Source organism: Lepidochelys kempii, chromosome 17, assembly GCF_965140265.1.
Source record: "Lepidochelys kempii isolate rLepKem1 chromosome 17, rLepKem1.hap2, whole genome shotgun sequence".
Lineage (NCBI taxonomy): Eukaryota > Metazoa > Chordata > Testudines > Cheloniidae > Lepidochelys > Lepidochelys kempii.
In genome coordinates this window covers 3185927-3201875 of record NC_133272.1, presented here as the reverse complement: position 1 = coordinate 3201875, position 15949 = coordinate 3185927, and the positions used below count along the sequence as shown (strand labels likewise).

Genomic DNA, 15949 nt, shown 5'->3' with positions numbered 1-15949 from the left:
ACTGGGCTAGATGGACCATTAGTCTGACCCAGTCTGGCAGTTCTTATGTTCTGTAGCACTGCAAAAACCAATATCCACTGGGATGCAAGATGAGGCAGCGGATGTCACAAGAATTAGCTGCTTGCCAGCTGAAGTTTAACTATTTGAAATTTTAATGAAAAAAAGAAAACTACTCCTATCCCAGAGTGCAGGACAGGAGTACCTGAGCATCCCAAGTCAAATGACTTGATGAGTGACTTGACAGTAGCTGCAGACTCTGAGGGAGTGGGTGATGCCCTGCTGACATAGACTCCTTGCCAGCGGTTGGTGGTATCTGCTTCTACAGAATTCACCTCCTCAGTTGTCAGCCTGAACAGTAGAAACCAGAACAAAGTCAGAGGCAACAGGAAGCACAAGAAAATATTCACTCTACAGAAAGCAACTTCTGAAGGCACAAGTCCCGTCTCCTGTAAGGCCCCCATCATGTACTCTCCCATTACAATAATGCTTAGGCTCTTTTCTTCTTCAAAGCACACAGCAATAAGCCTCACAACCCACCCTAGGAGGTCAAGAAATATCATCCCCATTCACAGGTAAGGAATCCAAGGTACAGAGAAGTTGTGACTTGCCCTGGGTCACAGTAAGTCAGTGACGAAGTTGGAATTTCCGGACATTCAGTCCTGTGTTGAAAGCTCTATACTCATGACTACCTTTCTCGAGTCCTCATATCCTCACCTATAGATGCTAATTTTGGGTCCTTCCCATATGGAAAGGATATCAGGCTGTTGTGGCCTAGCAACTGCCTAGCAACCTCCATGTCTGGTGGGCTTCATAGGCCTTAAAGACCCAGGACTGAACTCCCCCTGCCCCCTTCTGAAAAACCTTCAACAAATATGTCCTTTTCTGTCTTGTTCACCCCCACGATCCCAACGTACATCCAAAGATACCATTCCCCGAAATGTTGCCAATTAACTAGTCCTCTTTCAAACGAGCAACATAATGGAGTGGCGGATATGGAACTCGATTAATAAAGAATTAAAGGAGTGTTATATAATTAATGGCAATCAACATGCATTATGGGAAATAGATGTCTTTTTTGATGAGATTATAAGTTTGGTTCATAAAGGTAAAAGTGTTGATGTAATACTACACATACTTCTGTAAGGCATGTGACTTTGTACCAGACAATATTTTAATTAAGAAACCAGAATAAAACAAAATCACCATTAAATGTATTAAAACCTGGCTGATATGTCTCAAAAATGTAATTGTAAATTGGGAATCATCCTCAAGTAGGTATGTTTTTAGAGAGGTCCCGTGCGGATCCCGTGGCCCTATACTATTTGACACTTTTACGAATGACCTCACAGAAAACAAAATCATTACTGACAAAGCTTGCAGATGACACAAAGACAGAGAGAATGGTCAATAATGAAGAGGACAGGTCAGAGATATAGAGCAATCTGGATCACTTGGTAAGCTGGTACTTACAGGATGGAGGAACTCTATCCTGAAAAGCAGTGACTCTGAGAAAGACTTGGCAATCATGGTCAATAATCAGCTGAACATGAGCTACCAGTGCAATGCTGTGGCTAAAAGGAAAAATGTGATCCGTGGAAATATAAACAGGGGAATATTAAGTAGGAGTTAAGAGGTTATTTTACCTCTGTGTTTGCCACAGGTGTGACTGCTACTGGAAAATTGTGTTCTGTTCTAGTGTCCACAATTCAAAAGGATGTTGATAAACTGGAGAGGGTTCAGAGAATAGCCAAGAGAATGATTAAAGTGCCTTATAGTGAGACACTCAAGGAACTCAATCTACTTATCTTATCAAAGAGAAGGTTACAGGTTGATTTGTTCATCTACATGGGGTACAGAAATATGACAATAGAAGGCTCTTCAGTCTAGCAGACACAGTTATAACAAGATCCAATGGTTGGAAGTTAAAGCTAGACAGACGAGAAAGGCATAATTTTTCCTTTTTTTGTTTTTTAAACAGTGGGGGTAACTGCCTATTGGAACAACCTATCAATGGCTGTGATAGAGTCTCTATCACTGTAGATTTTAAACCAAGACTGGATGTTTTTCTAAAAGATACGCTTCAGTTCAACCACAGCTATTGGACTTGAAACAGAAATTAATCCAAGGAAGTCCTATGGTTTGTGTTATGCAGGAGGCCAAACTAGATGATAAAAATAGCCTCTTCTGGTTTTATAATCTATTCATCTAATTGGGGGTTGCCCAGGAGCTGACTATACATTCTTGGCAGCCCCACCCCCCAGACCAGCTTTGACCTCAGACAACTAACTTATATTTTAGCAAAGCTGGCTGAGAGGGTTGAGGCCAGTTATTTACAAACAGAGTCTCTATTATATTGTTTTCATGATTTACTAGCTGTTGAATCTAAGCAGACTGATCTGCAGGTCCCAGGGCACCACTGCTTCCCCCATTGAAGAAACGGCCTGGCAATAGAGAGCTATGCAAACAAGAAAAGAGCTATGAATTCAGCACAAGAATGGAGCCAGAACTCCCTGGAGAAAGTGCCTACAGGGCTGCACGATTCCTGCTGGGCTAAAAATAGGGGTCAATCTTTTTATTTTATTTTCCTTTTGGCATCAGAGTTGTTTCTACAAAATGCAAGGGAGTTAGGGGGTGTCAATGAATGACACCAAAAAGAATGATTCATGCTTCTATTTCTGGCCATGCTCAAGGAGGTGCTGTCTGTAAGCAGACACTGGCTACTTCTTTGCTAATTCATTCAGGCTTCCTGTGAGCCAGGAGGAGCCTGCGGAGGCAGATGGCTTGAGAAAAGCCATTTCATTCCATTTTCCAACTAATCCAAGGAGGAGGAAAGGAAAAGCTAGATGAGATTCACTGAGCTCTGAGAGATCCAGTGTTTTGATGATTAGCCCTAAATGCTCTCCCACCCCCAGGCTCCTCATGGCTTCATTAAACACCACCACCAAGTCAACAGCAGCATCTGGACTTCATTTGTAAGAAAACACAAAGGCTAAAAGGAGTCCTGCAGCTAATGAAACATGGGGGAAAGCATGGACTTCCGCTGAAGGATGCCTAGTAGGAATGGGTCAACCAACCATTTCAATACATTTCTCTGTAAGGAAATAATGAACGAGACCATTATGCAGTGCCTGCATGATCTCCAAGGTAGAAAGAGAACGTAAGGTTTGTGCAGTTTGTGTACACAGCTCTGGGCAAGTTAATAAAGCTTGAGGGTAAAGCCAAGCCAAGGGTATGGCTCAGTGAGCCAAAGCCCCATCTGAGCTATGGGAGCTTGCTGTAGATTCTACCCAGAGGAAAAAGGAAACATATGAAGTGATGAACACATGTTAAGGGGTGAGGGCCATCAGCAGGAGAGCCCTAGTGGCTTGCCTAAGCCTTATCTCATGGATCGGGATGCAAGTCAGAGCAGGGCTAAAGTTCTCATTCACTAGCTCACCTCAGGGGATCTTCTGGTTGCATAAACATTTCCAGAATGAGATTAAATATGAAATACATTATCCCAAGGCTCATATCCCAGGAAGTTTGCTGAGACATCACACCTCAGATACACTATCATTTCAACTGGGTAAATGCTGAGACACTAATATCTAAGCTGCCACCTGGCCTGATTTTGTTTGAACACTTTCTGTGATCTTAGCCTCTAAACATGCCCTGAAATAGGTTTCTGGGATGACTAAATATCACCATGCTGAGATGGTGAGGTCTCCCCAGCTGGAAATCTCACCATGGTGATATTTTCGTACTTGGGACTGACTTTCTCTTACCACGTCACCCAGGCCATCCTGGTTTGACTTGCTCACTGCTTTTCAGTTTTGAAAACAAAATTAATAAAGGGGGGGGAGAGAAAGAGAGAGACAGGCTCCTATAATCTCTTATTCAGTATGGAGAGGTCATTTCCTCCCTCTGATTAGTTTATGATGTCAGCATCAATCCCTCACTTGTTACATTTTCAAAAAGCACCTTTGTGCTTTCTCCCACACTCCCCTCCTGCTTGGAAAGAGCTCTGTATAAACACCCACAAAGACACTTCATTGCCCTTCTTCAGATCCCTCCTCAAAACTCCCGTTTCCAGGGATGTCTACAATTATTAGGCTGTTGGTGTGCAGAGACCATTGCCTAGCATGCTGACCAATACTGTCTCATTGTTTCCTTGTACTCCCCCATCCGCCTGTATCCATCTTGTCTTACACTTCGACTGTAGCATCTTTGGGGCAGGGATTGTGTTTTTGTTCAGTGTTTGTGCAGGGCCTAGCACAATGGGGTCCTGATCCCTGTCTGGGACTGCTAGGCGAAACAGTAATATAAATAATAATACTCCAAACCGTAGTTGGCAAACAGAAATCACAGACTTTTCAAGCCTTTAAGTTTAAGGAGGTAGAAGTGCAACTCACAAGAGCAAACGAATTCAGAAAGATGGCATGAGAACATGACCCAGCATGATTAATGCCAAGCCATAGCTTAAGAGCCAAACAACAACCCCCAGAGCACAACATTCATTTACAAAAGACTGGTTGGATAGTCTGAGCCATATTAACTAAGCTCTTGCACAGAGAGGAGGAAATTTAAACAAAATGCAACCTACTGCTATTGCATTGCTTGAAAACATGGGATGAAATGTTATACACAGTTATCACCGCTGGAGTGCAGCAGCTCCAGAAGGAAGCCAGAGCTATTCAGCTGTGGGGGAGTTAGAACATGAGCAGTTTTACATCACTTCACTTGATTCCCCAGGAGGGTGAGATAGTTGAAGCATTAGAGGAAAGCTCACTGGCAACAGCTGATCACTGTCTTTGTTCTTCAGGTCTGGATTACACAAATAACAGCGAGTCAGAAAGGTGCCAACCTTGCTGTGGCTAGTGTGTTGATTATGGGACTAGGCAGGCTACATACGTTTGGGGAAAGCACCAGCAATAATGCGGGACTGTGTTGTTTGTACATTTCTGAACCCCGCGGTTCCTTCTTTTTGAAAAAGACTGAGCAGCTCTGTTGGGGGTAACTATTCTGTTGCCTGAGAGATCTCAGGGTTTCCGTGGCTGCAGTTCCTGGCATTGTGGTTACAAAGTGACTCGTGACTCTTCCTCAGTTGCAAGGGAGACAAAGAAGAAGCACACACAGCTGCTGATACGCAGAACAGAAAAGAGGCCAGGAGCAGGCAGCAGACACTTCTGGACAATTACACATTTATTTTGCACTTCCATGTATTTTTTTAAACACATAAAAAAACATTGAACAATCGCCAGCACAGATAATAAAGAGAGGCAACACAAGTGTGCGTACAGTTATGTAACATGGCACAGTGGCATGGAACATGGCACAGTGGCATGGGTCATGCCAAAGTCATGAGAGCTCTTAGCATTCATAGAATCTGCTGCCCAGAAGCCATGGCCCTGCTAGATCTTCTCAACCAAAGGAGGAGTGGAGACCATAGGGCCAAAATGTGAACTTCCAGTCCCACAAGGGAGTGATCTCTGATTGTCTTAGTTTCTCCTTGGTATCCAGGAAAGCTTTCCCAGTGTCTTCAGTTGTTAGGAAGGACACAAGCAAATTCTCCTGACCATATACTTCACCTGAGTTAAGAGGATGGGAACGACTTTCCTTTAGGGGAACATCTGTTGTTTTCCTTCGGATCCCTCTGCTTGCAGTCCAGGACAAGCAGCTAATTTTTATCCCATGGATGTGGCTGCACCTGATCTGGCAGAATAGAAATCTACAGGAGGATATGCTGCAGCCAGCTTCTTTCAGACTTCTGTGCCACACGAGTCAGTTGCTGCCACCTAGCGGTGAGGCCATTGTCAATGCTGCATCCAAAACCTCAAACACCCAGGCAGTTTATACTGAATAAGCAGCAACCTAATCTTCATATGTAATCTACACTTGACTCTCTCACCCACATGCAAATCCTGGAATCATTAGAAAATAGATATGCATATAAAATTATATATATTTACATAATGTGTGTGCATAACATGTTACATCTTAGGGCATATCTTCACTGGCAACGTTAAAGCTTTAACATGGCTTGTGTAGTCGTGGCATAGCGCTGGGAGAGAGCTCCTCCCAGTGCCCTAAAAACCCACCTCCATGAGGGAATAGCTCCCAGCGCTGGTGCACTGTCTACACTAGCACGTTACAGCACTGAAACTTGCAGCGCTCAGGGGTGTGTTTTTTCACAGTCCTGAGCAAGAAAGATACCGCACTGTAAAGTGCCAGTGTAGACAAGCCCTTATACACCCACACACAAAATGATAAAAACACTGTATCACCCGTGGGCAAACACTTTTCACAAAGTAATCACTCCATATCTGACCTCTAAATTCTCATCTTCAAAGGAAACCTGCACATCACCTTCAAAAGATGAGCCTGGGAGCTTAAATTCATATTTTGGCTAGACACTAAAAAACACGGACTGAATAAAGGGTTTGGCTACACTTGCGAGTTACAGCGCAATAAAGAAGCCCCGGGCGCACTAGCTCGCTAACCGTCCGCACTGGCAAGGCACGTAGAGCGCTCTGACTCCACGGCTACAGCGCTGCTGGTCTCCACCTCGGCAAGTGGAATAACGTTTGCTGCGCCCCCGCTGGAGCACTGTGGCGCCAGTGTGGACGAGGTGTTGCATTACTGCACTCTGATCAGCCTCCGGAAATGTCCCATAATCCCCTTAAGTCAAGTGGCCACTGTTGTCATTGTTTTTGAATCACTGTAGGAATGTGGATATGCCCTTTGAAAGCTCTGTTTCTGACAGCCAGCATGCTTATCTGCTCCGAAACAAAGCAACCATGAGTGTGGAATGCTGTGTGAGAGAGAGAGACGGGGGGTCGGGGGGGGAGGAAGGGGTCTGCTGCTGTCTGAACTTACAAGACAGCATGCTGACATGCTCTCAGCCCCCCAAAACCCCACTCTCCCCCCCCCACATACACATAACACACTCCCTGTCACACTCCACCCCCCATTTGAAAAGCACGTTGCAGTCACTTGCATGCTGAGATAGCGGCCCATAATGCATCGCGCCCAATGCCGTCGCAAGTGTGGCCACACTAGTGTGCTTGAAGCTGTCAGTGTAGATAGACTGCAGCGCTTTCCCTACTGCGCTCCGAAGGCTGGTTTAACTCAAAGCTCTCTACATCTGCAAGTGTAGCCATGCCCAAAGACTCTGGATATATGGCTTAGTACAACCCACCTATCCTCCTTTTTTGTCCTTTGACAGCAGAAGTGTTAACTGGTCACTTCGCTTTGAATGGTCCCTTAAAACATGTGTTAACGACTTACCCTAAACAATCTGTTCCACCTCCTGTTTAACTGCAGCATTCTGAGGTCAGGTCTACACTCAAAAAGTTAAGTCGATCCAGCTATGGTCACTCAGGGGTCTGAAAAATCCACCCCCCTGAGTGAGATAGGTAAGGTGACTTAACCACTGGTGTAGACAACCTAGCTACTGCCTTTCCAGGAAGTGGATTAACTACACTGACAGGAGAACCATAGTAGCATTTCAAGTGTAGACAACCCCCAAGTACCTTTCCCAGATCTAAAGAAGAGCTGTCAGTAGCTCGAAAGCTTGTCTCTCCCATCAACTGAAGTTGGTCTAAGAGCTTGGCTACACTTACATTTTATGTATCAGACAGGTAGCCGTGTTAGTCTGGATCTGTAAAAGTGGCAAAGAGTCCTGTGGCATCTTACAGACTAACAGACGCATTGGAGCATAAGCTTTCGTGGGGGAATACCCACTTCGGCGGATGCATGTGAAGTATTCACCCACAAAAGCTTATGCTCCAATATGTCTGTTAGTCTATAAGGTGCCATAGGACTCTTTGCCGCTTTAACGTTTTATAGCACTCTAACTTGCTGGCTCAGGGCTGTGAAAAATCACCCCCCTAAGCGCAGCAAGTCAGAGCGCTTTAAAGTGCTAGTGTGGACAGGCTCAGAGCGCTGGGAGCTAATCCCCTCGCGGAGGTGGAATACCAGGAGCGCTGGGAGAGCTCTCTCCCAGCCCTCGGCGCTGATCCCCTCGCGGAGGTGGAGTACCAGGAGCGCTGGGAGAGCTCTCTCCCAGCCCTCGGCGCTGATCCCCTCGCGGAGGTGGAGTACCAGGAGCGCTGGGAGAGCTCTCTCCCAGCCCTCGGCGCTGATCCCCTCGCGGAGGTGGAGTACCAGGAGCGCTGGGAGAGCTGTCTCCCAGCGCTTGTGCGCGACCACACTCGCACTTCAAAGCGCTGCCGCGGGAGTGCTTTGAAGTTTCCAGTGTAGCCATGCCCTTAGAAAAGCTATTACCTCAGGGCTTGTCTACATTATCCACCGGATGGATGGGCAGCAATCGATCCAGCGGGGATCAATTTATCGTGTCTATTCTAGACACGATAAATCGACTGTTGAGTGCTCTCCCATCGACTCTGATACTCCACCAGGGCGAAGGGTGCAGGTGGAGTCGACAGGAGAGCATCAGCCATTGACTTACCGCAGTGAAGACACCACGGTAAGTAGATCTAAGTACGTCGACTTCAGCTATGTTATTCACATAGCTGAAGTTGTGTACCTTAGATCAATCCCACTCCCCAGTGTAGACCAGGTCTCACTTACCCTGTCTCTCTACACCCACACACAACTCTTTTTTACAAAACTTTTAAATGTATGATTGCAAAAGCAGCCACCCCCCACTACAGTCAATGGATAGGTTCAGTCCCCAAATCCCTGTGATCAATCCCAAGAGTTTTGGTTTCTAAGATTTCTTTTCAATTGGTTTAAATGGATTCAAAGCTGTTTCCACCTCAAAGATTCTTCAAAAGAGAGCAGCCTGTTGAAATCAAAGGGCCAGGCTCCTTTGGGTCAGGCTACTGCTCATGGGGAAAGGTGTATCTGAATTGCATTCACACTTTGTAGTGCTCTGGGCTTTTTGAGGGAAGTAATAATCTGGCTCTTTGGATTGAGGTGCTTTTTCCAATTGAAACTTCCCTTTTCAGGCTGAAGGCATTGTCTGAGGTGTCCCTGTCATGGCAAGATCAGGGCTGGCTTTGCATCTCTCCAGGACTGTGCTAACTGGCAGAGATTGGGCACCTGCGGAGACAGAAACAAACATGGGGGAGGAGTTATATAAAACAATACAACAGTTCAAAAGTGCAGTTGTAAGTGTTTTACCCAAACCATCCCATTGCCACTAAACAAAGGAGCAGCCAGAGCACTGATTATGTGTTTGGGACCAAACTTACAACTACCTCCTTAGCAGAGACTGAGTTGCCATATGGCATTCAAGAGACTGCCCCTCCACCAGGTATACTCTGGCATTTCCCCTCATGCAGTCTCCTTCAATGCACAGATGCTGGTGTAGGAAAGATCTCCTTTGGGGCGGAACAGGATAAATGGTGCAGAAAACTGAGGAGGAGGTAATGTCCTCTATGCACTGCCACACATACACCCACTGCTCACTTAGGATACTACTGACTTGGGGCATTGATCAGAGCATCAAACAAAGAAAAGTTAGGGCTGGTCTACACTGGCAAGTTTCTGCGCAGTGAAGCAGCTTTGTCCGCTCAAACTGCAGACGCATACACACTTCCAAGCCACTTTGTGCGCAGAAACTCCTGAGTTGCAGCTCTGTAAAAAAACCCACCTTGACAAGAGCCGTAAGGCTATTTGCGCAGAGGTTCCAGTGCTCTATTGCCAGTGTAGACATTTGATTGCTTTCTGTTCTGTAATTGGCCTCTGGAGCGGTCTCACAATGCCTCTAGTGACAGCTCTGCTAAAGCAAACTATTAACGTGGAATGCTCAATGCTCATGCGTGTGTGTGTGTGTGTGTGTGAGAGCTCTCTATGTAGATATATATAGCTGTGCAGAGAGCCCAGAGAGGGAAGCGGGGACTGATGTTGGGGTTTCCCCTTCCCCCAGGACTGGTTGCTTCCTGCCGCTGTCTGAACTTACAAGACAGCTTGCTGACACACACTCTGTCCCCAAAAACACACACTTCCTGTCACGCTCTCCCCCGACATTTCAGTTGAAAAGCAGCTGCCAATACAGTAGGATGCCCATGGAACAATGGGACTGGGAAAATTGCATCATGTGACTCTGTGCCTGCCCAATGAGGCATTGCAAACCCTTCCCAAAGCACCCAGTGGCCAGTTGCACAGTGGGATAGCTACCACAATGAACTGCTGTCTTTGCCCCTGGGATGCATACCCATTAGGGAGATGGGTCAGTTTGTCTCACCGCTCTTGCTTTCTATTAATCAGTGCTTTAGCTGTGAAATTCTGGAGATGAACGGGAAGTCACAGAAAGTTCTTGAATCTGCTTAATCTTAGGAATCACATAAAGATAAATATTGCACAAGGACATGATTAGCTAACGATACTGCAAAAAATGCATCCCCTGGCTGAAGGAATGAAACATTCAGAGCCAGGGAACATATTTTAAAGGGTGTGTATGTGAGAATTTCCCTGGCTTTCCCTTTACTAATCAGTTTGCGTTGTTGAGTCAAGTTGTGTACGGGAACTTGCCCAGGCACTGCAATGTCTCTGTTCCAGTCAGGGCTTCTGTTTCTGGGCAGGTCTACACTTAAAACATTGCAGCTGCACCACTTTAGCGCTTCAGTGAAGCTGCTACTATGCAGACAGGAGAGCTTCTCCTGGCAGCGCAGATAATCCACCTCCTTGAGACGCAGTAGCCATGTCGACAGGAGAAGCCCTCCCATTGGTATAACCCCCAGTGGAGACAGTGCTATGTTGGCATAGCTGCGTCGCTCAGGGGTGTAGATTTTTCACACCCCCTAAGCGATGCAGTTATACCAATGTCAGTTTATAGGGTGGACCTGGCCTCAGGTTTCTTACACCAAAAAGACTGGGATATAATCTCATTTTGGCCCCAAAACACTTGGAGAGCAGCTGAGTATACTAAACAGCTCAACCTGGCCCCATCCAAAATTCCCCGTTCTCTCATTTTAAGTGAGAGCAGAGTGATCTGAGCAAACCTCTGTAAGACAGAACAGCTGCAAAACACAGGCACAAAGGAGCAGCACATCAGCACATACACACTGACATTAGGTTTAATGCACATAGATTACAAGCTTAATTCCAGGAGATCGTGCATTTAACACTGCCATGCTGTGGCACTTGAGACATGGCTACAGGAGGAAGGGTAGAAGCAAATTAGTGGGAGAGAACAGGATTCTCAGTTTCACCTGCCTTTCAGTCACTTAATTAGATCTCTTTTGTTCTAGAAAGTGGCTCTTTTAATTGTGGAAATAACTGTTTGGTCTTCAGAATAGTCCTCTTGGCCCAAAGGTTTCCCTCATGGGATTGGTTTGAGGCATATGGTATCATCCCCCCATTGTGCAGGCAGCAGGACATGTGGGCTGGCAGGGTAACTTCACCAACATGATGAAGAGAATGATGTCTCACCCCTACACTGCTGCTAGACACAGCATTAACAGACCAGGCCTAGAATATGTCAGTGTGTATGGAGGTCAATCAGGCCGCACTAAACTAAGGCCACATCTACACTACCCACCGGATCGGCTGGTAGTGATTGATCTATTGGGGATCGATTTATCACGTCTAGTGTAGATGCGATAAATCGATCCCCGATTGCTCTGCCGTGGACTCCGAACTCCACCAGGGTGAGAGGCAGAAGCGGAGTTGACGGGTGAGCGGCGGCCGTCGATCCCACGCCGTGAGGACGCGAAGTAAGTGATTTAAGTCAATCTAAGATATGTCGACTTTGAAGTTGCGTATCTTAGATCAATCCCCCGCCCCCTTAGTGTAGACCAGGCTTCAGGTACTTCCTACAGCACCTTGCTTCCTTTGTGAGTGTTATGGATTCAATCTAGCAGGTCTTTTCCATTGCTGACATTTCTGATTATAAAGCAGCTAACAGAAGTTAGACCTTCACTAACTGACATTCTGAGTGGATGAGAGAGAGTTGTACAACAGTATATTGTAAAACTTGTGTTTTTTATGCCTGAGAAAAACTATTAATCTGCATTTAGAATGTCAGAAAAGGCTCCAATCCAAACCTATGACTTGTATGTTTCAGTTGGTATTTCTTAGGACAAGTACTAAGATTTATTTCAGGTCAGGGTATTAAGTGAACTTCTCCCTTCCACACCCCATTTCTTTGCCTTAGTATTGTCAAGCCCTTCCCACCTCCCAGCATTCTTAATCACAGAATTAGACAGTTACTCTGTGTTAAAGACGCCTTTGAGAGGCTCTTACCTTCATTCAGATGGACTCTGATGACCCCATCAGGGCATTTTCTGCAAGTTCTTTGGCTGTTCCTGAACCAAAAATGACTTTGTCTGATTAGAAAAATGTAAAGGTGAAACCAAACTCAGCTGGAGTGAGGAACTCAGGCAGCCACAGGCAAATACTAAAACGACCAGGATCTCTTAGGAGGTAAATTGGCTTCAGTTTGGTTTATGATGTGGGTTCCAACACTGTCAAAAAAACCTTTGAGCACCAAACTCTTTGGAAGGTGCATTTCTCCAATGGAGCTTAAAATCAGACAGGAAACTTTCACAGGGGATTGTCTGACATTCTGCTTAATGCACAGCTGCTCAGCATTAACTAACGTGAGAGATATTTTATAGATCTTGTTAACGTGTCACATGCTCCAGTCTGGTTCTGCTAGTGCCTAGCATGTGTTACAAGTCACTTCATGGAATAGAATTCAGTGTTGGTTCTGGCCAGTGGCCCTTGGGGACTTTGACTGGAGCAATACTGAGTTCACCCCACGAATTTCAGGTAAAAGAGGATGCGTTGCTGGATATGGACAGTGGCCAAAGGAATGTGAGGGTAATTGGGATGTAACACCAGTTCGCAGCAGTAGACCCACAGACTTCAGGGACTGGTTTAATAAAGAGTCAGTACATGTTTTAAAATTTCACTGCCAGCTGTTTTAGGATCCGATTTAGAATGGCTTCTCTGGCTCCTACATGCCATTCAGTGTTGCAATTCTGACTAGAACAACCTATGCTGGGACACTGAGTAATCCCCATTCAAATCTATTACACCAAGAGGGTAACAGATGCAGAAACTTTCACTAGTGAAGATATGAATCGCAGCTTGGCACCTGCCCTTTGAAGAAAATTTACATTGTCCACTGCAGAATGTATTTCAGGTTTCATGTCCAAAGTAGTACAACAAGGAAGCTAGACAGACAGAGAGGCGAACAGACAGAGCCATATATATATATATATGAAGCATACCACAGAATTGACTTCTTAATTAAAAGCATGTAATTGGGGAATTGGCTTAGACTCAAATTTCTTTTCCTGCCTTCTCTGGAAGCTCCTATCTTTCCCACAGCAGGCATGGTAGCCTGTCTCGCTCTCTCCTCCTGGAAATGTTTGCATGTATGAATTACAGGGATCTGGTTTTAACAGGAGCATACTTGACTGAGGCTCTGATACACCTCACCCTGAGAGTTATAACAATGCAGCCACATTCCAAATCCGTGGGAGATAACGGCCTACTTCTGAAACCAACAAGCCTTCTCCTACCCTACCTTTGCGTTCAAAGTACTTTTTTCTTTAGATGGGAACTGAAAGACTCTGTACCTCCATGACCTCCTTTGACTCTCACGGTTACAACAAGACTAAGGTCTAAAGTAGGCCAGGGAGAGGAAGCTGGTAGAATTTATCAAATAGTTTATTCACTAAGAAATACAGTTTCAGTTGATCTGAAACTATACGCAAATATGATAAGAATTCACTAAATAGTTTTTGGCCAAAATGTTCATTTTGGGGCCTTAGACACCATTCCAGAAACAGCCAGAGGAGGAGGAAGAGGAAGTGGTGGGGCAGTGCCCAGCTTATAAGCTTTGGCCCAGCAGTTAGGGCACTCAGCTAGGATACGGAGGACCCAGGTTCAATTGCTCACTCTGCCTGATGTGGAACAGGGATCTGAACTTGGGTCTCCTGCTCTGCAGGAGAGAGTGCCCGAACCGCTGGTCTCCTTGGTCTCTCTTGTTGAAACTGTTGTGTATAAATGATCCAATAGTCACTGGAGCAGGAACTTGAGCCACTCATCTCCCAGGTGAGTGCCATAAAAACCAGGTACAGAGAGATTCTCCCTCTCCCTCTCTGGTCCTGACTATTAAAGTACAACAGCATCAGCATGCGAGAGAGTATAGCGGCATGCCTTCAGCGCCAGAGTTATGCGGACATAACCCCATAGTAGACTCAGCCCGTGCTGATGGAAGGGTTTTTCCCACTGGCGTAGGCCCACTTCCCTGAGCGACAGTAGCTAGCTCTACAAAAGCATTGACACCTAGCTGTGTCTACCCTCAGGGTCAGGGTTGGCATAACTACATCAATCAGGAAGTGGAGTTTTTCATACCCCTCAGGGATTTAGCTATGTCAGCCTAAATTTTAAGTGTAGATTAGGCCTGAGAGAGACCAGCTCCAGAATATCCCACAGTCCAGTGGTTAGGACACTCCCTTGCAATGGGGGAGATCTAAATTCAAAAGCCTGCTTCATATCAGGCAGAAGGAGGAATTGAACCCAGGCCCCCGCAGGCCAAGGGAGTGCCCTTACCATTGAGCTAAAGGCAATAAGGAACACAGCACCACCATCACCATCTCTTTCTCCTCTATTCTGTGAATCTAGTGCTTCGGAACATTTCATCTGATAACAATTTTGGTTGAGATCTACTTATCAATTTTCTGTTTTGGTGAAAGTGAAACTGGGTTTTTTTGGTTTTATGTTTTGTTTCATTGTTCAGAACTTCCAGAGAACTGAAACATTAGTTGTTCACCCAGCTTTAACTGGGAGCTATGCTCCTCATCCTGCTCTCAGCATCTGTGATGCCATTAACACTAGCAATGAAAACACAGAGCACAGAGAATCTTGGCTGATAATTTGATTGTCTTCCTTTTGTTTTAAATTTTTTTTCGCTGGTAGCTTTTCATTCCACACATATCAGGGACCCCATTACTGAACTTGGATCTTAAACACATTCTTTTAAAAAACATTTCTGCCCATGTAAGGCAGGAATTGTGATTCACCCTCCCCAACAAAGCCAGCCCTGATCCCTCGCCACTCGCATCCCATCTCCTCTGTGCAATGGCAACTCCGGAAGCTATTGCATGGTAAATATCAGGACAATATGAGCAGTACAAGCTTCACTGCATTACCCCTGAAAGAACTGGCAGAACTCACTGTATTCCAATGGCTGCCACATTCAGTTTACATGGACTTATTGGGGAAGAGAGATTCAGTGGAGGTGTAGGGAAGCAGGGAAAACCTGGTATATATTTTTGGTAAGTGACTTCCTTCTCTACCTCCGTTAGCTGTGCAGCTTTCTTTTCATTGGCTCTGTACAGATATAACCTCTGCAGCTCTGAATCTGCCTGTGCCAGTGCATTAGGAGCATGTGGTACTGTCCTCTTTATAAATCTCAGCCCTCTTTCCTATACCCTTTCATTTCCAACGTTCCTTCAATTCAGTTCTGTAATTGTACTAGTTAGCACTATAAAACTTTTTGGAATGAAAGATGCTTCACAAAATATCTTGCACTGCATGAAGACCCTGATACAATGCCCTGAGTTGGTTCCAACTCCTACTGTATAACTCACACCTGGCCCTTACGTGCAAAGTGGTTACCTCTTCCAGAGTGAGCACAGTGTATACTGCTCACAGAACATGTGGCATCTCTCTCGATTATTTTAAAGTGCATGTGATAATCCAAGGGTTGGGGTGAAGGACTAACTTGAATCTAGCAACACTGAAGCCCATCAGACTATCCCAACTGTACCCTAAATGTTCTCACAACATAACATTTCACCCAGAACTAATTTTAACTTTCACAGAGGGATCAGCCTCAGATCATTCCACTAAGCTCAAAACTGGGGGTCAGGAGAGGGGATCCCAATCAAGGGCTTGCTGCCCAGGGTGAGGATTTCCCAATATTCTCATCAACCATTCAGTCAGTATGTCCTGGACTTGCAGAACACAAAGGTCCAGCAAGTCC

General features: G+C 45.5%; 1 protein-coding gene across 10 annotated transcripts in view; it reads right to left on the bottom strand.

Moving 5' to 3' along the window:
* Positions 1-15949, bottom strand: part of SPECC1 (sperm antigen with calponin homology and coiled-coil domains 1) — a 171952-nt gene that overhangs the window by 53227 nt on the left and 102776 nt on the right. For 8 of the 10 annotated variants that reach the window (XR_012155359.1, XM_073315156.1, XM_073315159.1 and 5 more), the window contains one exon: positions 203-348. Coding sequence is in view for 9 of the 10 variants with exons in the window: in XM_073315156.1 (XP_073171257.1) it covers positions 203-348 (146 nt within the window). In the remaining variant the exon portion in view is untranslated. Of the gene's footprint in view, positions 1-202; positions 349-4000; positions 9046-12192; positions 12276-15949 lie in introns of those variants that run through there. The other 2 variants (XM_073315163.1, XM_073315164.1) reach the window with 2 other exon arrangements.